Source organism: Nyctibius grandis, chromosome 10 (genome assembly GCF_013368605.1).
Source record: "Nyctibius grandis isolate bNycGra1 chromosome 10, bNycGra1.pri, whole genome shotgun sequence".
NCBI classification, from domain to species: Eukaryota; Metazoa; Chordata; class Aves; order Nyctibiiformes; family Nyctibiidae; genus Nyctibius; species Nyctibius grandis.
Window position 1 is genome coordinate 4,202,345 of NC_090667.1, and position 23,272 is coordinate 4,225,616.

General features: G+C 40.6%; 1 protein-coding gene across 1 annotated transcript in view; it reads left to right on the top strand.

Moving 5' to 3' along the window:
- Positions 1-4,138: 4,138 nt before the first annotated feature.
- The window catches only part of SPOCK1 (SPARC (osteonectin), cwcv and kazal like domains proteoglycan 1), a 291,867-nt gene continuing 272,733 nt past the window's right edge, over positions 4,139-23,272 (top strand). The window contains exons 1-2 of the mRNA XM_068408857.1: positions 4,139-4,197; positions 4,546-4,713. Coding sequence (XP_068264958.1) covers positions 4,546-4,713 — 168 coding nt within the window. The 5' untranslated portion in view covers positions 4,139-4,197. The remainder of the gene's footprint in view (positions 4,198-4,545; positions 4,714-23,272) is intronic.

Sequence of the window (23,272 nt, forward strand, 5' to 3'; positions counted from 1 at the left end):
GTGATATATTTTAAAATCCTATTAAATTACAAGAATTGCATTTTCCCCATCCAGTAGTGAAGGACTCTGGTACACAGTAAAGTACAGAAAAGCACTTTAAACATTTGTTACTATAAAGATTTTCTTTCTTGAGTTAATGTTTAAAAAAAATGAAGTCAATGGAATTGTGCCTCACAAGAGAAGGGGAAAAAGCATCATTAAATGTCCACAGAAGATTTTCAAGGCTCTACTACAAAGGCTGCAGCCACTGCCTGGAGAACTATGGAAGCAATCAAGAAGGTGGAAAAGCGAGTCTTGCTGCCATGTAAGTATAACGGGGGGAAGTAACATCCTTCACATGACAACGCTTACCTGCTATTGCTACCGACTTTACCCTACTGGGTACACAGCTGCTGGCTACTGGTGATGCTGTGGGGCAAGTTCAGTGTAGCTTTATGCTGAGAACAGGAGTGGCTGACTTGGTTCTCCAGGCATCCTTGCTTTGGTCTGGGGGGAAGTTAAGGTGCTTCAGTTATGCTGCCTGCAAGACGAGTGCTGAAGGCTTTCTCTATCAACTGAAAGTCCCAAAGTGCCCTATTAAGACAACTACAACATCCCTCGTCATGGGGAATTTAGCTGGAGCTTAGATCTGGCCCTTGGTTCTTTTGTGTGTGAAACGCTTTCTGCACCAGAGGGTTCTGCTTCCAGAATGAACCTGGACAGGCTACAGCGTGGAGGAGCTGGCAGGGCATGGCTGTAATTATAACTTCTGACCAAATGAAGTACACAGCTCAAGTGAATTATCAAACAATATCCAAAATCAATACTGTGGCACTTTTTACAGCTGCAAGCATGATAAAAATGTTTTTTAACTCTTCAGTAGTTCTTCTAACTTGGAACAAAAGAAATTTTTACATCCAAAATACCAAAGAGTTGAATCACCCACTACAGAGAGACCTCTAATATTATATTCTTGGATCAGAATTAGAGGCAGTTATAGCACTGTCCAGAGATAAAAACCAGCTGACAAGGGTGTTTCAATTCTAGTCATGGATGATAAACAGTGTGGAGGTGAAATGCTGCAGCTGCTGAGTGATAGAGATTGCTATCAGGATTAAGCAGGAAGCCTGTGTTTTACTGGATCAAGAAAGATTAGCTATGTTTTGAATATGGGATTACGAAGTAATTAACTAAATGAAGACACATTTCTGAGACAAATGCTACAAGTAGGAATGGAATTACTCACTTTATACACAATGCTGCTGTAATCTATCATTCAGGTCTTTGACTGGCAAACATATCAGCCTGCTTCATACTAAGTGAAGTCAACCGTACTGAAGTCACTGAAGGACTAAGCCTGGTTTACTGTGCTAACAAGTGTGTTTTAGAGGGATGAACTAACTGCTGCTATAAATATATAATGGGTAGAACTCCTACAAGTTTTGGGGGAAACAAAGTTCTGCTGCTCTTTACTAGCATGGCCTGACAATTCAAGAGTTGAAGAAATGGTCAAGGGAGGATTAAATTGGTCTGACCTCCACTGGGATCAAGAAAGTAGTAACTATGCAAAACTGGTAAGCACTGATGTGGTTCTTTGTGCATAAAAATCCTCAAATATGTAGACATAATCTGGATTGTGTATGACAGTGCTGAAATGCAGAGGGGTGAAACACGAGTGAAATGGAACTGTGTATAGCTGAATCGCAATAGATTTCTGTAAGCTCACTGGGGAAGTCTCTTAACCATGAGATTTAAGATGGTGCAAGATCTTAAATGCCATAGAATCGTAGAATCATAGAATTGTTTTGGCTGGAAAGGACCTTTAAGATCATTGTCCTGGTTTCATTGGGATTTGGTTTCAGTTTGTGAGCAGCCATGGTGATCAGGGCCAGTAGCAGTTAAATGCAGGGCAGCTGACCCAGGCTGGCCCACAGGTGTATTCTATAGCATTAACAGTCAAGTTCACTATAAAAGGGAGGGCTTGGTGGGGAGAGGTGGGGCTGTTTTTGCTCTCCTCTGTTTTGGTTCCCTCTTTTCCTCATTGCTGATGATTGCTATTCCTGGACAACTTGCTGCAAGCTGTAGGTAAATATACTTTTGTGTGTTTTGTGTAAGCATTTATATTGGTTTCTTTATTTTATTAAATCTGTTTAATTTTAACCCATGAGTCTCCCTCTTTTTCCCAATTTCCTTCCTCAGTTGGGAAAGGGATATCAGGTGGGAGAAAAACTGTTATTTTTGGTCCTGGGTGCAGGCTAAATGAAGATAATCATTGAGTCCAACCGTTAACCTAGCACTGCCAAGTCCACCGCTAAAGGTTTGTCTGTACAGAGAAGGCAAATCCTCAGTTGTGAAAAGCCTTACAGAAAAGGCCCATACAGAATGAACTGCACAGTACTCTGCTAATCTAAGTAAGGAGAAAGCTTATGTTCACCTTGCTGGGTGGAAGTTATATAAACCTTCAAGTCTGTCACTGAAACAGTTTTATAGGAAAGCCTGAGCACTTATCCTGGACCAGCATCAGAAGAATGGTATAGTCCAGTATAGGAGGGAAGGTAGAGCAAGGTGTTTGGTTATGGATTTACATCCAAATCTGCAGGGCTTTGGTTTGGGTTTCTTCTCTTTGTTGCTTTTATTGGGTTATATTTTGCCCTCCTGTAGGCAAGTAGCTTTCATTAGATTCTATGCACACCAAGGGGAGAATGCAATGTTGGGGTATTTATGTGCATATATGCTTGCTCTCTGCTGTTAAAATTAATAAAACCTCATTTTTTTTTCTAGTCCCAGAGGCTTTTATTGTGGTTACATGGTATTTAGGAACTGTATTTAAAATCAGATCTAGGAATAGAACTGTATATTGAGTTCAGAGCTCAGATACAGCAGTAAAAAATGAATAAATGTGGCCCTTTTCTGTGTTACTAAAGAAACACCTAATGAGTGTGTCTAGAAAAAGTGGAATTAACCCTGTTTATAGTTTTCTTGGAGAGAAATGGCAGTATTTACAAGGCATTTTAATGAACCATATTTGAAAAATGGCATATGGAGCAGTACTCACAGCTGTATTTAAAATGATCAGCAAAAGTATATGTCCTTATTTTTGGGCATCATGTTAATTAGCAGGGTATGAGTTCACTCTTTCATCCAGGTGCAGAGAACGAGAGCCTGAATAAGAGCCTCCATATTTTAAAGATTAATTGTGGATATGAAATTTCCCTCTTTCTTATCCCTTGAAATGCTCACAAATAAGAGGAGGAGGAGGACTGCCTTCCTTACAGTCTTTGGGGATGGATATAGCAGCAATCACCCAAAGAGGATGTAGGAAACCGCCCAGCCCTCTTTCCCACCTCCTCCGTTGACAATGGAGATCTTTCTTCTTTCTTGCTGAAGGTCTCCTCCTTTCATCCTAGTTCCTAGACCAGTATGTGGTTCCCCTCATCTGTCTCCTTTCCAGTTTTAAAAAAGGAAGACAGCTTTCTCCAACACCCTTCTGATGGCCTGGGCAGTCTCCTGCTTCATTGTTGGGTGTGGGAAGCAGAAACCTCTTCACGGTGTGGGATGTGCTGACCAAGGGAGGGGAGCTCCTTGTCAAAAGAAATTAAGAAACCCGGGATGACTTCCGTGCCTTTGAAATGTCATTACTTCTGTAAATTGTAAAACCAGTGACTGGAGACAGTCGCGTCCTACCCAGGGCTTATAAAAGCTGGCGTTAGTTGGGTTTTTTATATTTTTAAGGCCAGTGTTGTGGCTCTGTAACTCTTCACACCGCAGCAGTAGCGAAGGGCTCGCTGCCGCTGTCTCCACAGAGGCTCTATCCGCCGCCTCCCTCAGGGCGCCCTGTCCGCCGCGTCCCGCCACCGCCTGTCCTCCCCGCGAGCCCGTGACAGCGGCCGCGGGGCGCGCGAGCGGCGCCTCGCCCTGCCTCGCCTCGCGGCGCTGCGCGCGCTGCCTCAGGCGGGCGCTGCCCGCGCTCCGCCCGCGCGCTGCCGCCGCGCGGCGGGTAGATGGCGCCAGACCTCGGCCCCTGGCACGCGCCCGCCCCGCCGCCCGCCCTCAGACACACACACACACGCACACACACACCCGTAGCAGCTGACGGCGCCTACGCGGGGCTCGCCGCCTCCCCGACCCGCCGCCCGGGCAGCGGCACAAAGGAGAGGAGGAGGAGGTGGCTGCGGCGCGCACGGTGCTCGGAGCCCCGGCCGGCGGCACTGCGCGGAGGTAGGGGCTTCCTCTCCGCCCTGGCAGTCAAACTTGGCGGAGCCAGCGCTGGCTGCTCCCGCGGGAGGCTCGGTTTGGGGTTTGGTACCGCTGTTTTCCCCTGGCCGGTGTCTCTGCCCGGCCCCGGGTGATCTGTTTTATCATTATTGCTGTTGCGGTTCCCCGCCCCTCCAGGCTGGGCGGGTCTCAGCGGACCCGGCAGCTCCGCAGCCAGAAGTTGGTGAGGGGCGTGAGGGGAGACAAGCCCGAACTTGGGTCCCCTCAAACTTCCCTGCCCGAGAAAGCCGCCTCCGCGCCCGCTGCCGCCTCGCCGCTCCGCTCCCCTCCGCTCCTCTCCTCTCCTTGCAGATGTCGGGGGTGCTGGTAATCGCTGCCTGGTGCTTCCTGCAAGTGGAGAGCCGGCATCCTGAAATCATCACGAGTAACAGCAATCATGGCAATTTCCTGGACAACGACAAATGGCTCAGCACCGTTTCGCAATATGATAAAGACAAGTACTGGAACAAATTCCGGGATGTAAGTACCTCTTCCTTTACCGCGTGCTTCTTGTGTGTTTCATTTGACCGTAGCAGCCTTTCAACGGGTGGCTGCTGGCTTTTGGAAGATGTGGGTAGAAGAGAGATGCAGCTTGGGCAACCGGTTGCTGCTTGTATGAAGGGTTTTCGGAGCTGTCGGGAAGCTGGACGGGCAGTCCTGGCATTCTTGGTTACCCCATCGATCGGGGCAGCTTAGGCTTGGTTCCAGGCTCACCGAAAGCATATGCTCTTCAATTTTCCTTTGGGGAGGAAGTTTGAGCGAAGTTTCTGTGCCTGCTGCTTGAGAGGCTAGTTACCTGTAAAATGATGAAACGGTGTGTGTGTTAGAAGGGAATATTTACCAGTTCAAGCCACAAGGTGGTAAACTGTGAAGCTTTTTTTTGCCTGCAGATTTGGTGGAGTACATTTGATTGTCAATTCTGCTCATGGAGATCTCTGATGCTGGTATAGGGTTGGAAGAAGCAATGCTTTGACTCGGATTTTTTTCAGTCTGGAAAACAGGGGTAACTTCAAGATGTGTTATGACATGTATCTGTACAAAGCAGATGGCTTTCTTAAGTGATCGCAATTCTTGAGCTTAAGCTCACAAATCACAATTCTTAAGCTTAAAATTAATTCTGGAATTCCCCTAGTTTGAATACAATTGTGTGTATTAAGTTAATGACTGGAGAAAGGGAAATGCAACATTTATGATAAACATAATATTTACGGAGCTCCTTCTGCTTCTGTTGTGTGTATGTTGAAAAAGCTTTCTTGGAGCACACAGAGGAAACCCTGCTTCAGTCTGCCGAAGGCTGGATGAAGGAAACATTACTGTTAATGTCGATCACGAGCACGTTGAGATGATGTGTTCTTTATTGCAGGGGATTTGTGCGCTGTGGCTGCAGTGTGACTCTAGGAAAGGGAAGAGTAGAGCTGGCTGGCAGTTCTGCTAGTACTGTTCTGTAAGAATTTGTTTGCTTGTTTAGGAAGCTCTGGTGTTTTATAATATAGTAACGAGATAAACTTTGATGCTATGCGTTTGCCTCTGTGGTCTTAACACTGTATCTTACTTTGCAAAGAGGTAGTCAAAGAATTACAGTTAAATGTGATGTGTCTCTGCCTAGCTTATTCTCTCTGTTTTTCTGTAGTTGTGGTCATCTGTGTCTGAGAAATCATGCTGCTCTGAATCTCAGTGTAACAAAGTGTGACCTTAACAATGGGATCAACAGATATGTCAGAATGTATATTTTTGTGCAGTCGCTGTGATGGCATCCACCTACTGGGACTGTTGAAGTTCTTGTATAACAGGTGTCTGAAAAAGCCTATGCTTGTACAGTAACTACTATTTTATTAAGGAGATTCTACAGTTAATATGGATTCCTAGATTTTCAGCAGGCTCCAAGAATTCTTTGTTAATATCTGCTTTAGTCTCCCGGGGAATGCAGGTTTTCCCTGGTTAATTTCTTGGTTTTCTCTGGTTAATTTCTACATCCAACTTGATACAAGAAATTGGCAACGTTTGAAAATACTAAATTGAATGAAGGACTAAAAAATTAATCTAAAACCACTTTTAACTAGGGACAGAATTATAGCAAGGGACATTTCCAATGTCTTCTTCCAAACTGAGACCTTGTATTAATTGTGCTTTTGAGCTTACTTTATTTTATGCAGTTGGGGGTTTTTTGGGGGTTGGTTTTGTTTTGTTTTGGTTTGTTTTTAAGCCTGGAGTCCTTGCAACTTCTCAGCCTCTTTCCCTATTCTCACAAGAGCAATTGTCAGAGAAATTATTCCACTTCCTGTGGAAGATGTTCATGAAGATTACCTCTTTCATGTTTCAAGGTTTCACAACTGAAAATCCTTTTTCAGACATTCTGAAAATGCTAACAAAAACCATAAAGCCTTAAAACTCTCTTCTATAGGAAGAATCATTTTATGGAAAAAAACTCTTTAACCCTTGCTTTGCCAAGCAAAAGCAAGTAGGATAAAGTTCATGCAAAGTTTAGATGTCTTTCTAACCAGCCTTTCTAACCAGTAGCTTTCTGAATTTTATGTCATGTTATATAAATAAAATTGCACAAATATTTGCCTGTGTTCTTATGTACAGTAGGAGAAACACTGCACGTATGGAGCTGAGATTTGATTGTTTTGGGCGTGGCTATAAACTGTACATGCATGCAGCACAAACATCTGCACACACATATGTGCATATAAATCTGTCATAATGTTGTAGTGCCAGGTGGGTTTTTTTACAGATGATATATAATTGAATATAAAATTTCACATTGGGCTTCTCTCAACTTTTTCAGTTATTCTTCTTAAAATCAGTTGGTTTGTCAGCCTGTTGAGCTATGGTCCAATATGGCCTGAAATGAGAAGACAGCTATTGATTTTTTTATTTTTTTAGTATGACCCATGTTTCTTTTGGGCAAAGACTAGTAGTTGCACTTAATGGCCCAGCAGTCAGTACTCTTCTGTGAAAAGAGAGCATGGAAGTACACCTCATTTGAAGTATGCATTACAGCCACATAATCAGGCTAAATTTTTGTCTGACTGAATTGAATAGTGTGAAATAATGACCTGTCAACATTTTCAAAAGGCCTCAAGGGATGTGGTTAAAGCAATACTTTACAATACAATCTTCTCACATGATTTGAAAGCAATTTATAGAATATTCAAGTGTTCAATTTTTATAAACAAGCAGAGCTCATAAATGAATAGTAAGACCAATGTGACTGATCTGTTGTGAAGCACATGCTGTTGAAAATCTTGTATGTTGTCCAGTATCAATAATGGTGTAATGCCTGATGCATTAATAAGCTTTCACTATGATCTGAACTTGATATTCCTCTCTGTCTTCCACTCCTTTTTCCTTGTCTGCCATGGGCTTTTCTTTCGGTTGTTTAGCCTGGAGAAGAGGAGGCTCAGAGGTGACCTTATTGCAGTCTACAACTACCTGAAGGGAGGTTCTAGTGAAGTGGGAGTCGGCCTCTTCTCCTGGGCAACTAGCGATAGGACAAGAGGACACAGCTTCAAGCTTCGCCAGGGGAGGTTCAGGTTGGACATTAGGAAGAATTTCTTTTCAGAAAGGGTTATTAGATATAGGAAGGGGCTGCCCAGGGAGGTGGTGGAGTCACCATCTCTGGATGTGTTTAAGAAAAGCCTGGACATGGCACTTAGTGCCATGGTCTAGTTGACATGGTGGTGTCAGGGCAACGGTTGGACTCAATGATCCCAGAGGTCTCTTCCAATCTGGTTGATTCTGTGACAAATGACAAAATCTTAGCTCTGTTTTAAGTCCCATTTTATAGCTGGGGATAATAGTATTTCTCTTCTTCACAGCTCTGTGTTGAAGCTGTAAAAAAAGAAAGGACAGAGCTCAGGCTCTGTGGTAATATGGAATTTATTATTTACCTAATCCATATATTGAATGTGGCTTGATACATAGTTAAGTAACTGACTAGGTCCAGTTTAGTAAGTATCTAAAACATAGAAATGAAATCAATATAATTATTAGTAGAAAAAAGAAAAAAGTAAACAAGCTGGAGTCTGTAGGAAGGAACTTCAGCCTATTTCCTTTGTACAGATTTGAGGCTTGGAAAAGCAGACATCAGGGATATGAAAGTCAAATTAGACCTTTTGATATTATGAAAACAAATGTTAAGGCCTCAATCTTTCAATCAAATCTGTCGAGAGAGATCCTTTGGCTTAAGAGAAGCTCGACTGCAAATTCAAGACCTGAGTGTGAAGCGAATTCTTACAAGTCTCAGAAAGCATTTATTATGTGGCTAGTCATACACATTATTGTAACAGGTCACACTGCAGCATCTCATTGTGTTCAGAGAGGCTTGGCACAGAAGGCGTAGAGTATGTGTCCCCTTAGTGTTAGACCTGTCTTTAATCAAAATTATGAGAACAGACTAATTCTGTTACTTCTACTTGGAGTTATGTCCATTACATTATTAATGCTTATATATAAAAAGGTAATAAGTTCAACTAGCTATGGATTAAACTGTAAAAAGGAAGAAAAAAGTTAAGTGAACTTAGATTATCTAGTATCAACCATAAAAGGGATTTGTGTGAAGTTGCAAGCTAAGAATCTTGGTGTGAACTCTGGTTTCAGTGCATGTTTATGCATGGCAGGCTGCCAGGCCACGTTCTGAGCATTAACTAAGCTGTTTCTCTAAATTTTATTGCTTACAGAGTTTCAGTTCAGGCTATCAAGTTAAAAACCACATGCATTATATGCCTGGAGATGCTTGAGACTGTGCATGCCTAAGAAGCAAGGCATGAAATGCCGTCATCTGTATGTATACATTTCTCAAACTTATTGTGGATAAATAGTTACATATAACTATCATCAACATGAATAATTATATATAAGTAGATTAGATTAAACATTAAATTTCCCAGGTTGGTCATAGACTACCATCCCTGATACAATCCACTGAAGAGACAATTTTGTCAGTTATTCATGTACATCGCCTTTCTGAGCCTATGAGTTCCTCCTCACACCTGATCAGAAGTGCAGTGTTAGGTGACAAAGCAAATACAGGGCTAGGAACTGGGGGACCTGTATTGTTCCAGCTTTGCCAGTGGTGAATTGTTGAACTTTGGACTGGCTCTTCACACTTCTGCACTGCTTTTCCCCTTGTTGCACTTACCTTTCTCTGACTTGTTTAGCCCGAAATTAAAAGTGTGTTAGTGAAACTTGATAGCAGAGAGTTGGAAAACATGACCAATACTGAGAAGGGTTGGAATACCAAGCAGACAGAATTGGAAGACCTTGAGAACTCAAGTAATAGAAATGAAATGAAATTTAAAATTACAAAGTGGAAGGTAATGGAATTGAGAGCTAACATGAATTTATTCTGGATCCTGGCTGCTCAGCTTGACATAGATGAGGGGGAAAACCTGTGTCCTTTTATTGATTTGCAGAGTTATTCTAAGTAACAAAAGTAATGCTACTGTGAGAAGAGCAAATATATTGTAGGAATGCATAAAATGAAAGGTTTCTGGTTCTGTTGAAGAAATAAAATTGTACAATGTATAGGAGAGAATGCTTAATTGGAATATTGTGAGCACTTCTGATCACTGAAATTCAAGACAGACAAATTTTTATGGAGTTGGTGAGCCAAAGGCCTTCCAGCATCACAGAGGAAAAGAACCTGTTTCAAAATAATATACTCTGTTAATTTACTCACACAAAGCTAATTGTATGAGAGTAGATGTGCTTCAGAATGTTTATTGAGAGAGGGACAGCAAAAGCTGCCTTGTGTGAAGAGATAAAGAAATAGATAATTGGTGACTCCACACAGTTATGTTTCAAAAAGTTATCTTAATGAGCACTTCAGTTTCAATATGTAGCTTATATGTTAATAAAAGATTATGATGTGTTAAACGGTAATAAAAGAACCTGGATTCTGGGATTCTAGAGGCCTTGGAATTTTATATCACATGTGTCTGTTAAGTTTAAAGCCCCTTGCAGATGGTTGCTTTACTCCTTGTCCATACAGCTTCTAGTGTGGTGCAGCCTGATTTGCAATACCCAAGTATCCCCTGACCCTTTGGGATTTTTGAGCTCACAGTCCATTTGTGTAGATGGGGTTTTATTCTCCTGTCTCTTCCCTGGCAGATACCTGCCTTCAATGTACTACCAAGGACTCAACCAATTTCAAGATACCTCCTGATACATGAGATGCTACGGGCAAGCTACTTCGTTTGGGATTGCATTTTCTTTTTCTATGTTGTCTTTAGATCTACAGGCAGAATGAAGTATTTTTCTGCCAACAATTTATTACCATAACATCACATTTTCTACTTTCTTCACCTCAAATGCAAGCACAGATTTTTCTATGATTCAGTGATATATTCCTGGAGAAACCATTCAGGCCCTGATAATGATGTAGTAGTGAAGATAGTCATAAGGAAGGTTACAGCACACTTGAAGATAACCTACTAACTAGGTAATGGATGTAGCCAGGCAGGAAAGTGGCTGGGTTATGTGATGGGACACAGGCACCTCAGGCTTGCTTCCTAGGAGATTATCATGCCAGGCCTACCTTGAGATTTAATCGAGGGTGAAGATGGTGTGTATGGATTCCAGTGGACCTGGACTGAAGTACAACAGAGTTGAAATGTGGTTTATAAGTCTACCCAGACACTCTTAGCATAGGTTGTCTGTTAGGGCAATCCTTACTCAACAGAGGGACAAGGCTGGAATATAAATATGCTTGAAAAGTACGAATGAGAGGTACTTGCCAAAGCTGCATGAAGTTTAAAAGAATAGCAAAACATGAGTCTGAATCTGTGCAAACATAATTCTTAATCAGCTTCTTAGAAACAGAAGAGAGATGCTTACTTAAAATGCCCTTCTGAAATTTGACATTTTCCTTCTGCAGTGGACAAGGACAAAAATAATGGCATTTATGTCAGAATAATTAACTTGGAAGGTACAGAGAGCCAGCTTTTTGTAATTAACTGACGCTTATCCAGTTTCCCTAGGAATTGCCTAAGACTGCAAAGCTAAATAGGTCAGTAGAAAACTAGTGTTAGAATTCTGTAGATTTGAAGTTTTCACTAATATATTTTACAGGTTTGAAGAGTAACCATTCTTGGATTCTACTGCCTCCCTCTCCCAGTTTTATAGGATTTCTTTTCCATAGGGGCCTGCTTTATTACAGATTTAAACTGTAGTTTTGTCAGATTCCTGGGAGATGAGTCTTCTGTTACATTTCTGGGTGTAGACTGTATGCTTTAAGAGTTGCAGTGGGAGCTATAGGAAATATAATGATGTGAAGAGCATGCTGCACCTTTGTAAAGACAAAAGAAATCTTTTGTTTCTTGATGAGTGTGAGGTTAAAAATGAATAAAGTGGAAGAGCCAGTTTTGATGTATCGCAATGTTAGCACCTTTGGCAGCGGGGGGGAGCAGAAAAAACAGCAAATCAAAACCCAGTACGCAGTTGTGGGATAGATTTTGTTTATATATTTGTCAAAACTCACTCCTGTAGAAGGAAAAAAAAGAGGGGAAAAAACCCCACACAAATGAGCCATGCGTCATGTCAAACCACATCAGTGTAATATAATATGGATGGATTGAAAATAGTCATAGGAGGCTGAGTTCTGACGTCTGTTAGTGTAACCACTGTTACCAGACTCAAGTATCCGTGGGCAGCTAATAATAATAATTTCAGGTAAATTGTCCAGGATTAGGGTTGAGAAAATCAGGCTCATTATTCTCAAGTGCTAAAAGTTAAAGCTTAATCGTGATACTATGTTTTGAACATGAGGGAGATTATTGCCTTTTTTTGTCTCAGATATTATTTCAGTCAGCACATCTTTAACAGTGTGTGTATTTTTTGTGGATAAAAATATGAGACTGTCTGAATTTGGGTTAGGGCAGCTGAGTTTTTTACAAGAGGCAGGACTTCATGAGGGAGATGGAGGGCAAATATTGCATGTAGGGTATGAAACCTCTCTTCTTTTAGATAACATCTGTTTATTCAAGGGCTATTTGATTATTTCTTTCCTTGTGTAACCAAAAATTGTAGCTCATTCATCCAAAAGAGCTGTAGTGAAGTCTTGGTTATGTTGAAGCTGATGACCAAATTCTCAAAGACTTTAGTGAGGCCTGAGTTTGATTCTCATATTCCTCGTCTTCCTATTCTCTTAGACAAAGAACAACTATCCAAGAAAGACCAGTTAGATTAAAGAGTTCTATTTGGCTTTTGGAGGACATTGCGTAATTGGAAAAGGCTGAAAGATCAGGTGTCTGGCCAGCACAAACAGAAGCAGCTCCCTTGAAGTCCCTGAAAGAATCAAACTATCTGAAAATCAAACATCTACAAAGTACACATTTTCTAGATTCCAATCAAAACAAGAAAGTGGAGTTGAAACAGAGCAAGGTAGTGGTGCTGCCTCCAGTGTGAATTTCTGTACTTCCACCACTTAACTCTGTTTCAGCTTTACACAGGGCCTTACTCCTGCTTAGTTACCAGGTCTTCACTCCATGTAAGTAGTCTGTCATCAGGTAGGTAACTCCAGCAATTATCATTGGTGACTTGCTGTTGCAGGTAGGCAGCTAAAATTGAATTAAACATTTGGACTGAACCTCTAATGTCTAATGAGTTTCAAGGCTAAAATATGATTCAAAATTCAGTTTACAGATAAATTTCTGAGCTACTGAATAGAGTGTTTGACAGGGAGCAGATTGGTCTTTATCTGTCGCTTCTATAGCTTGGTTTGTAATCCAGGGTAACAGAAAATCATTCTCATTAAATAGGTACAAGGGGGCATCAATTAATTCTGTGATCTTAGCTGTCCTCTTAACGAACTTAGTGTCATATATCCACTTCACTGATTGCTTTCTCCTGGGCAGATAGAAAAATACTTTATTAAAAATTATGGTTAGAGTAACTATATTCAGACTGGTTTTCAAAAAAGATTTCAGTATATCCTGGCTTACAGTTGAATTCTGGCTGATGCTGGGTTTGATAGAGGTAGTGATACTTGTCTGTCTGTGCAGGTTGTTTTGAGACTGTCCAATCAGGAAATTCAGCTGTGTATACAATTTCATTGGAAACTTCACAGCATATTCTGTAAATAGTTTTTATGTGCTTTTTATTGGAGCTCTGTCTTTGCCCTTCCTTCCTTGAGTTCCATTGCCTATTCAGGAGTTTATTTCAGCATCGTCTTCTAGTGTTTGTATATTGTCCTCTCTGTCTTTCTCTTCAAGTTGTAGCAGTTAGACAACTTGAACCTAAACAGAAGATCGAGGTAAAGAGGTAGAGGCAGATGCAGTCACTGGAATTGGATGGGAGGCTTAAATTTTAGATAATGGAATGAGGGGGAGGCTGAAAATTATAGTTGCAAGATTAAGAAGAAATGAGGCTGAGTTGCTTGCTCAAGGGAGTGAGTGGAAAACATTGTTTTTATAGTAGTGCTTCTATTGTACTAGGGATGTTGAGGTTCTTGGTAGAATTTGATTGCAATTGGTAAATATTAATAAAAATCAATTTTAGATAATTCAGAAATGCCTGGCATTTCTTGTTTGATAACATGAGTCTGTTGTGCTTTGAACACTGATTTCTAGGACAGCTCTGTTAGCCTTCTGGTATTTGTGTCGGCACCAATACCCGCTATACTGTAAGCGCTTGTACTCCTTGCTCCTGCTGAGCATGTTCATCCGCGGTGGTACACGCAGTACAGCCAGCCCGGCCGCATGACCCCACCGTGTCCGCCAAGCAGAGCCTGTCCTGCTCTGAGCTGTGCAGTGCTGAACCCGCTCTTGGGGTCCCGGACTGCACAGAGCGGGTGGAGACTCCTTCATCTCATTTAAGAATACCTACGCTTTTTGTGGCATTCTTTGCTACGTCTCCGAGCACTTTTCCAACGTGGTTAGGCATACGGAGATGTATAGCTAGATTAGACAGATGTGGAAGCAGAGGATAAAGCTAGTTCAGAGTTATCCATCAAGCTAATGCCAGATCTAACAACAAAATTTATGTCGTGTAAGTCCCATGACAGTGCTCTGCTACTGAGCTAGGAACTGTGCTGGAATACAGAAAGACAAAGCTTAACAGGTCTATATTCTTCCTTTGGATGGATGTACCAGTATGTGACAGCAGTGTTTATTGGGTCAAATTCATTTCTTGTTTGATAACATAAGCTTCACTCAAGGTATATAAGGGATAAGTTTTGTCCATTTTTTTCTAAGTGAAGCCAGGGTAACCAATCTTTTTGATGCTAGCTAGACATTATTTAATGCTAGGTAGGTACACCTCTAGTTTGGTATCGTATTGGAGGGGGACTAGGTTTTTCCTCTTAAAGCAGAGATGTTATGCAAAACAGATTTCCTGTATCTTGTTTTATTTTAATGTTAAACTACATCTGGTGAAACTGATGACTTAGAAATTTTAAATTTACTGATATTTTTAAAAATTGTTTCATATGGCTAAAAAGGAAATTTTCACATAAAAGAACACCAGAGTGCTGCCTTCAGTAAGGATATCTATAGGCATGGGATAATTAGTAATTTAAATACAGAATTGTCTGCCATATTCCTTAAATACAACCATGAATCCCCACATTATGGTTTACTCAGGACAACAGCATCCAAAATTAAATCATGTCACATTTGATTAGAATAAATATAAACTGGAAAAATACTTCACAACTGACAGTTATGCATGTAACAGCAGCTCTGCAGGATGAAGGAAACTGGTAAACCAGATATATTTACTCATGAGGAGGTATATAGTACTTCAGATCAGTGGCCACAGATTTATTTTCTATCCAGGTGCAGTGCCTTGTAAAAGAGGAAAGAAGACTGAACACAAGTACAAGAGACTTTAATGGGTATAAATGGACAATTTTTGAGCATTTATAAAAAGATATTATAAAAAACTTTAGAACCATTTAAAAATATATTGAAACTTCCACTTCTACAGCAACATCTGCTATCACAAATGATCCCATCGCTTTATGTAAAGGAAAATAAATCCAAACAACTTCTTATGGGCCATATTCTGCTATCAGCAATTTTTAAGTAACCGTAGAACCTTAGCATTAGTTTCTGTTGAGATACTCCATCCATGGTTTAATGGCAGAATATGGCCTTATATAGTCAAAAATGAGCAATATTCTGTTACAGGAGGGCAATGTACAAACAGAGACAGATGTGGTATGTGCCCAGCATGGCTGTAGTTTTCGTTAGCAATGAAAGAAGCTGCAAACGGGAAGCAATTTTGAAACCTACCTCCATCATTGCAAAACCGTTACTGATGTATCAGGGATGGTGCAGTTGATGTGTTCCATCCAGAATGATGCAAGATTGTCTATAAAATTTGAACTCAATAAGGAGATATGTAGATATAAAAAGAGATACTAAGCTGAAGCCTTAGGCCATGGCTGGTTTTAAAGCTGAAGCTTCCAGAAATTAGGAGCTACTGAAACTGCAATTGTGGAATAAATGTGTTTTCCTCAGTCATTCCTTAAAAAGAGAAACTACAGGTGCAAGCAAACAAACAAAAAAAACCAAAAACCAAACCAAAAAAGAAACAACAAAAAATCCCCAAAACATATAATCTGTGTCGTAGGCAAAGAAATGCTGGATAATTTAGCAGGTTTAGCCAGAGGAGTCATGGCTGAGATGGTGAGATCTCTCCATTAGGTGAGAAATAATGGTTGGACCAATCTTTTCTAAAGCCCAGAGATCTCTCCTCATGGAAAATGCCTGGCAGAAAGAGGAAACAAAGACCGTGGCATGTGTCGGTGTGTGTACCTGGGTAGTGAACTTTTAAACACAGAGAGAATGGGAAGGAGGCGGATAAGGAGAAACATGTTCTGCTTCATTAGAGAGGATTCCAAAATGGTAGGTTGAAGATGGTGTTAGGGTTAGAGGGAGAGGAGAGCAGGAAGGGATTTAGAGAATATACAACTGAAAGTTAGCTGGTGATCAGTATCCTGCATGACCCTGACCTGGGCAGCAAGTGTTCTTGTGAGCAAAGCTCCTGGTAGCCCCACTTAAGAAATGTGTGTGATTCTGGGCACTGTTACAAAGATTGTCTTGCTGAGTAGACACAATACATTTTGGACTCCAAGCAATCACCACTGGCTTATTGCCAGATGAGAAGCTATAAGCATCTGCCCTTATGTGGTCTTCCTACTGTGTGACTTGTGCGTTGTGTGGTGGGTGGTATTGCTTTTAATTTGAGATAAACAACAAAGATGCATTGTAGAAAGAACACACGTGCTTTAATCACTTTTTTCCTTGCAATGGAGTTGTGGATATCTGTAACATTCGTAATTAGCAGAGGAACAGATGGCAAAAGCTTGGTTTAAAACTGAGCATCCGCTGAGTGATCATGTGGTGCTGCAAGCTTATTTGGGAAGCAGTTTGCTCTGCTCCCTTGGATAGTGCTCTAATGCAGTGGTGCAGGAGTAAAGTAGAAAAGAATTTGTAACTGTTGGTGTAATTCAGTGTGTAGGACATATATAAAACATGAAAAACAGCTAAACTTTCAAAACACCTACTGGATGCTAGTGTCTCATGCTGCACAAGGATGAGTTTCGACCTTTATTGTCCTGCATAGCTGAAACCTGTTATACATGCATTCATGTAGAGGGTAAATATAACAAAATGTACGTAATATTTCTTCTTTTCCCCTGTCCTTATTTCTGCACAGAAGGGAGCAATTCTGTTGTCTGCTCAAATGTTGGTAAGTATTGTACTGTAGCTTCTTTAAAAAAACCCAACAAAACAAAAAATCCTTATATATATTTTGCTTGTGTGCTTCCAACATTAGCATTGTGCTGCAGTTTTTCAAAGCTAGAAAACATGAGAGGATTTTGTCAGCATTTGACCATGACACTTGTTTCACATAGAAAGCCAGAGGGCAAAACAAAGTGGTTTCTTTTGGTCCATGTAATCTTTTTCGAAAGCAGTAGTAGCCCTGCAGGCACAATCACTGAGATTCGTGTGAGGTAATGTTCAGAATGATGAGATCTCAGATGGGAGGGCTGATTGATTAGTTGCGTGATTCCATTCTCCAAATTCAAACCTTAGAAATATTTTATTTTAAGGAGAGGCAGGAGCAAGGAGGAGAACAGAAGGCTGCTAAAGAGAAAAATACTCTAAATATGTTTTTATCAATAAAGTAAAAATATGGTATCCTCTATCTCAAAGGAGCTGGATGGATTATTGCAGCCATCCAATCTAGTCAAGACCACTTTTTTTTTAAAAAAAGATAAATGAACCCATGTTGAAATGTTTGTCTGTGAGATGACCTGTGTTTACCTTCAAGTCACCATGGATTGGGTATTCTCTTAGCCTGTGAAACTATTTTATATCACTCTTTCTCCCTGCAGACTCTATGGATACAGATGTAAAATATTTCTGTGAAAACAGTGGTGCCATTCCCTCTGTGTATGGAATATTTTGGGCAGTATCTGTAATAGCCAATTAAATGATCTTTGATAGCTCCTATTTTTCTCCATATGCTGAACTATAAATTTAAATATGTGGTGAGCTGTGTTTTCTTTTTCCATCATAAACACCCTGTATCTCCTCACAATGAGTAATTCACAGAATAAACGTGTAGTTTTGTGTTTGCCTAGACATCTTTCTAATCTCAAAATTTCAGATAAAACTGGCTTAAAATTTTTCCAGTATGAAAATTAAAGTTTCCAACTGAGCCAATTTCTTCATTGAAAGATTGAATGAATTGTTCGTGCTTATTCACTGCAATTGACAGTTTTTTAAATTCTTGAATGTAGTGTGTTTGGTCATGCAGAAACCAGCTCACTGGGGACTGTCATCTTTGCAAGGGCTGCTGACCAGTGCAAATTTTATAATATAAATAATTAATCTTTATCACCAATTGATGTGGTCAGTAGTAGAACTAAATTAAAACATCTGTGTCAGTATGGGGTCTTTTTTTGTTGACAGTCTCTGTGCCTTCTCAGTATGCTGCTCCTGTTAAGACTGTTTCGCTCAGACTAGAAATAAACTTCAGCTAAGCTTAGTGAAAGAACAGCACTTGCACAGAGCTTGACTTTTAGGCCCTGTCTGCTTTCCCTTTGCTCTTGTAGACCTCATAAAGCCAGTTCAGGTTCAGTTAGCCTTTTCTAAGTTATTTTCAGTTTAGTATTGAATGAAGTATTTTCGATTTAGAGATTATCAAAACGGTCACAAGCATCATGTTCATAGAATCATAGAATGGTTTGGGTGTCAAATGCTTTGCACAATTCCAGGTAGATGACATCAGTTGCTCTTCCTCTATCCACCAGTGCTGTAACCCCGTTGTAGAAGGCCACCAAATTTGTCAGGCATGATTTGCCCTTGGTGAAGCCATGTTGGCTGTCACCAGTCACCTCCTTGATTTCTGTGTGCCTCAGTATAGTTTCCAAGAGGATCTGCTCCATGATCTTGCCAGGCACAGAGGTGAGACTGACTGGCCTGTAGTTCCCCGGGTCTTCCTTTTTCCCCTTCTTGAAGATGGGGGTTATGTTTCCCCTTTTTCAGTAAGTGGGAACTGACTTGGAATGTTCTTGGGTAACAGCATTCTAGTCATCTTAGTATTCAGCTAAAAAAGCAGTATAGCTCCAGTTGCCCCATAACAGAGCTAAGCCTGAGCTGTTTCAAACTTCAATCAGAAATAATTCTTTGACCAAAAGTTTTCAGAAATTATTTAGCTTATTACAACCACTTGAGCCAACAGGTTCATGGGTCACAGGAACTCTGCCCAGAAGAGCTCCACTCTCTCTCTTATCTTTGGAGCTAAGTTGGTGAATTTTTAAGATGCCTTTTCTCATAGTTTTTCCTGATCACCACATCAGTGGCTCTCAGTTGTATGTTCATGGCTTCAGAAGCAGATGTTTCTTAATTGCTGAAGTATGGAATAGCAAGACAAAATGACTTACCCAGGATCTGAAGTTACTGCAGCTGTGCTACTTGCAAGTTCAACTGACTTGAAAGCCTGTAATGATAGGGCTTACCATTACCTGCTGAGCTGCAGAACTGCTCCTTTCAGGTTAGACTATAACTCGCACTAATGTGACTGCGAAAAACTGAGGAAGAAATGAAGACCACCTAACGTACTCTCCCAGCACTGCTGGCAGAGTAGTACTTAGGACTGTTTATTGACTGGCTGGAGATATTTTGAGAAAGCATGGGGGACATACCACAAGAAGGTACAGAGAGTTGGATACCTGACTTGTTATTTTTAAAAGGATCGTTAAATTACTCTACCCAGCAGTTAAATATGCCTGGTATGGTGCTATAGAAAACCACATGAAATCTGATGACGGGGAGTAAACAGCTCGTTGTTAACAATTCGGGAGAATGACAGGAGGGAAAATAAAAAGGAATTTCATAAAGCTAATTTTCATTTGCTGCCTAGAGAGTGTTTTTTTCTAGGGGAAGGGAGAACGCAAGTTGTTACTCTCTTTTGTTCCAAAACACTGTTTATAGAGTGAATTTGTGATTTGGAAGAGTGACTGCCTTCCTGAGCTTTCCAGCAAGGCAAATGCAGTGTTAAACCATGTAGCATTTACACCCTGCTGTGATCATGGAACTATTTCTCCTCCCACCTCCTTTACATATGTCAGCAGCAGTGCTGGGCCTTTCCCTGCTTACCCTTTCCGAGCACTACACATCTTTTTTTACTGGACCTGTACACAGAGACCACATAGTAGGAGATGGATAGGGACTTACTTTATATTCCTGCACAGAACACAGCAACTGCCTAACCGTTCGGCCATGTCTTCCAGTTCATCACTCCTTGTAAATCTGACACTGATGTCAATTCTGTGCTTAGTTAAGGGCACTTCTATTACCTTTTGCTTTCACATGCACACAGTATGCAAATAGGAAAAGCTGGAGTGCTACAGGAATAGCTCCTCCTTCATTTCAGCCTCATCATCTGTGTTACATAAATGGTCTTATTTTTATTTTCATCTTTCACTTTCTGAAAAGCAAAGCAGAATACACAGATTTTTCATCTCTAAAGTCTTGTTTGTACCCTACTGAATATAAGAAAAAGATGTCTGTTTTCCAGAGATAAACCTTAGATCATGCTTCAAAAATTCATAGTAAATTCCCAAAAGTGAAGCAGTGGGAGCTATCACTGTAATTTGCGTAATAAAAACAATAAGAAAATGCCAGAGTAAAAGTCCTGGCCAGCCTCACTTAACAAATGAAATGGCAAACTACCAGCCAGTGTTAGAAAGATTATCCAACTGATGCTGCCTTTATCCCTGTACAATTGGCAAGGCTCCTAGATTGGTCCCTGAGAGGGCGTTGGTACTTGGTCTGGGTATGACTGCACATAAGGGGACTAGGCCACTGCATCATTTGGCACTTCTGACAGTTTTATCTCAGGAGAGCACTGGGATTTCTGCTTGTTGCCGTTGAGTAGGATGGCTGCTCTGGGAGAGGAATCCTCATGTGCTTGAGACCTGAGTGGAAAGGATCCACTGGCATTTTTGAGTATTTCAGAAATTCTGACTGTATGAAGCACTAGTGTCTCTATTACTGGGATTCTAAGGGTAAAAAAACCTGAGGTTAAAACAACCAACCAACCTGGATTAAAACTGTTTCTGTCAGATTGTTTGCGTGAAAATTATTGACACTTACAGGCAATTAATTCAAACCATTGTCTAAGATGCAGAGTTTTAAGCCTAAATATAAGCCTGCTTGGGTAAGTTTTACTGTTTATTCTCATTGTAAAATCTGTAGTGTTTTTCATCACAAATGTTTCAGGAATCTGCATGCACATTTTATAAACATGTCATTTGTAGAATGAATTTACCTTGTTTTCTAAGAGATTTTTTGTCATGAAAGATATATTCAGGAGCAAAACAAGCTGCTTACTGCTGTCCTTGCTATCAACTAAAGTAGACATATTCTATGATTCTATGATGTTTAGTTTCCTCTCAGAAATAACAGGTATTCTGTTTGTTCCTTTGTTATACTTTGCAGTGAGCTAGGCTGTGAGGGCATCCCTTATAATATGTTGAACTCTCCTATGGAAATAATAGACTGTGATAACCAAGGCCAAACTTTCATGATTTCTGGAGATACGAATTTTAATGGGATACTAGAGGTGACAAGATTCTTTAAGAATGGAAAATGGATGTTTCCTACCTCCATTTTGAAGTGTAGTCTAGAGAAAGTAAAAATAATTGAATACCCTTTATTTTTCCTTCTGGTGACCAGTTCTCTGACATTTGCCCATTTGGTGACCATTTTATACTCAAGCTAAGCTTCTCTGAAAAACCGATAGGATATCTTCCTGCTCCACACAAGGTTAAGTTAGTATTTCTGAAAGGGCTGTTACTAGTATAGATTATCCTTCAGGCACTGCTTTCTTCCTTTGAAAACTCTGTACTGACATTTAAAATCCTGTATTTGAAATATTCATCAACAATATAGGGATAAGTGAGGTGCTTCCTGAAAGAGATTTAGTTCATAATATATTTCGGTTCATGCCCTGGATACGGAGACCTTAGTAGAATTAAAGCATCTTGGATTACAGCATCTAACTCTGCATCCATTTTGAATGACAAGAGAATAAACAAAATAAGTCTGAAAGCTCTTGATGTGAGAAAGTGTCTTCTTGTCTCCTTCTCCACCTGTCCAGCTAGTCTCTTGACTAATTTGAACAGCCTTTAAAGCTGTAATGGCTACTGGGGAGGAAGACTAGAGAGTCTGCAGAGAGTCTAGATTCTCCAATAATTAATAAGCCACTAGATAATGCTGTTTCAGAGCTGTCAAAGCTATGGGTTTCTGCAACCCTTTTCAAAAAGGGACTTGACTCTTGGCCTTTGCTTAAGACTTGACTAAGCACCTACAGTGTCACACAACGTTTTCAAAGTATGTTCTTTCTGTTCTTTAAGGCTTCCTGCTTTGTCTCCAGATTCTGTGGAAGCCATCTACTCTTATTTATCTCTAAAGCTGACTTTAAATAAGACCTCAGCTCTCAAGGAAAGAAAGCATTTTAAAGGATTTCTCATCAAAATGATGTTAGCAAGGCGTACTTAAAAATAAACTGCTTCTCTCCTTCCCTTCTTTCTAGAGCAAGCTGAGAGGACAGCACCAGTTGAATCATCCGTCTGAGTCATGCAAACAGCTGTCATTGTTAAATGTAAAGATGAACTAAAAAGCTGTCGTTTGCTTGGGAGTATTTTTATACTTAACTCACTGGTCCAGTGAAGGGGAGAGGCTTTTTTTCCCTTTTTGCCTCCTTTCACATGGAAGATTACAATGAAGCCATATGTTGTGGTAATGGCTATAAACTCTGCTACTGAAAAAGCTTTACAGAAATATTCCACCCCAGAGCATCTGCCATCCTGAAAATCTTTTTTCTGCACTTGTGCACGAGCTCTGTGAGGCCCTGCACAGACATCCATGTGGCCCTTCCCCCAAAATGCCCAGACCTGTGCAAATACCTTCTCCCCAGCTGTGTGCTGCCTGAAGTTCTGCGCTCTTGTGTCTGGACTGTAACTATGGGCCACACTCTTACCTTGACATCTAACACTTGAGCCTCAGATTAATGTTTTTTTTCCTTTGCCCTTCTCCATCTCTCTTATTCTCTGTTGTTTTATATTTCTGTATGTCTTGTAGTTGACTCTGCAGCACCTTCATTACTTTGCACTTCTCACTCTCTTTACTCTTTCTTCACTCTGTCACCTCTGTTGTCCATCCTGTTTCTTTCCTGCATGTTTCTAGTGTTCCTCTTTCTCCTCTCCTTTTTTTTTTTTTATAGCTATCTTTCATATATTCTTCCATTAACCAAGTTCTCCGAGTTTGCTGCCAAATATTGCTAGCCAGTAAGCCATAGCAGCACGGAGCTATTTTATCCAAACGGATGATGATGTGGTCAGTCTGGTTTTGATCTTAAACCGGGCTCGTTGAAAACTGGTGTATATTCCTGCACCGGGAATTCCAGCACTATGCACCGTGGGGTAGCAGTTCTTGATGAATAAGCCAGTGGTGCAAGATGACACAACCTTGGCAAAAGACAGAAGTGCAGAGGCTACTTTAGAGTCCTAATTTTT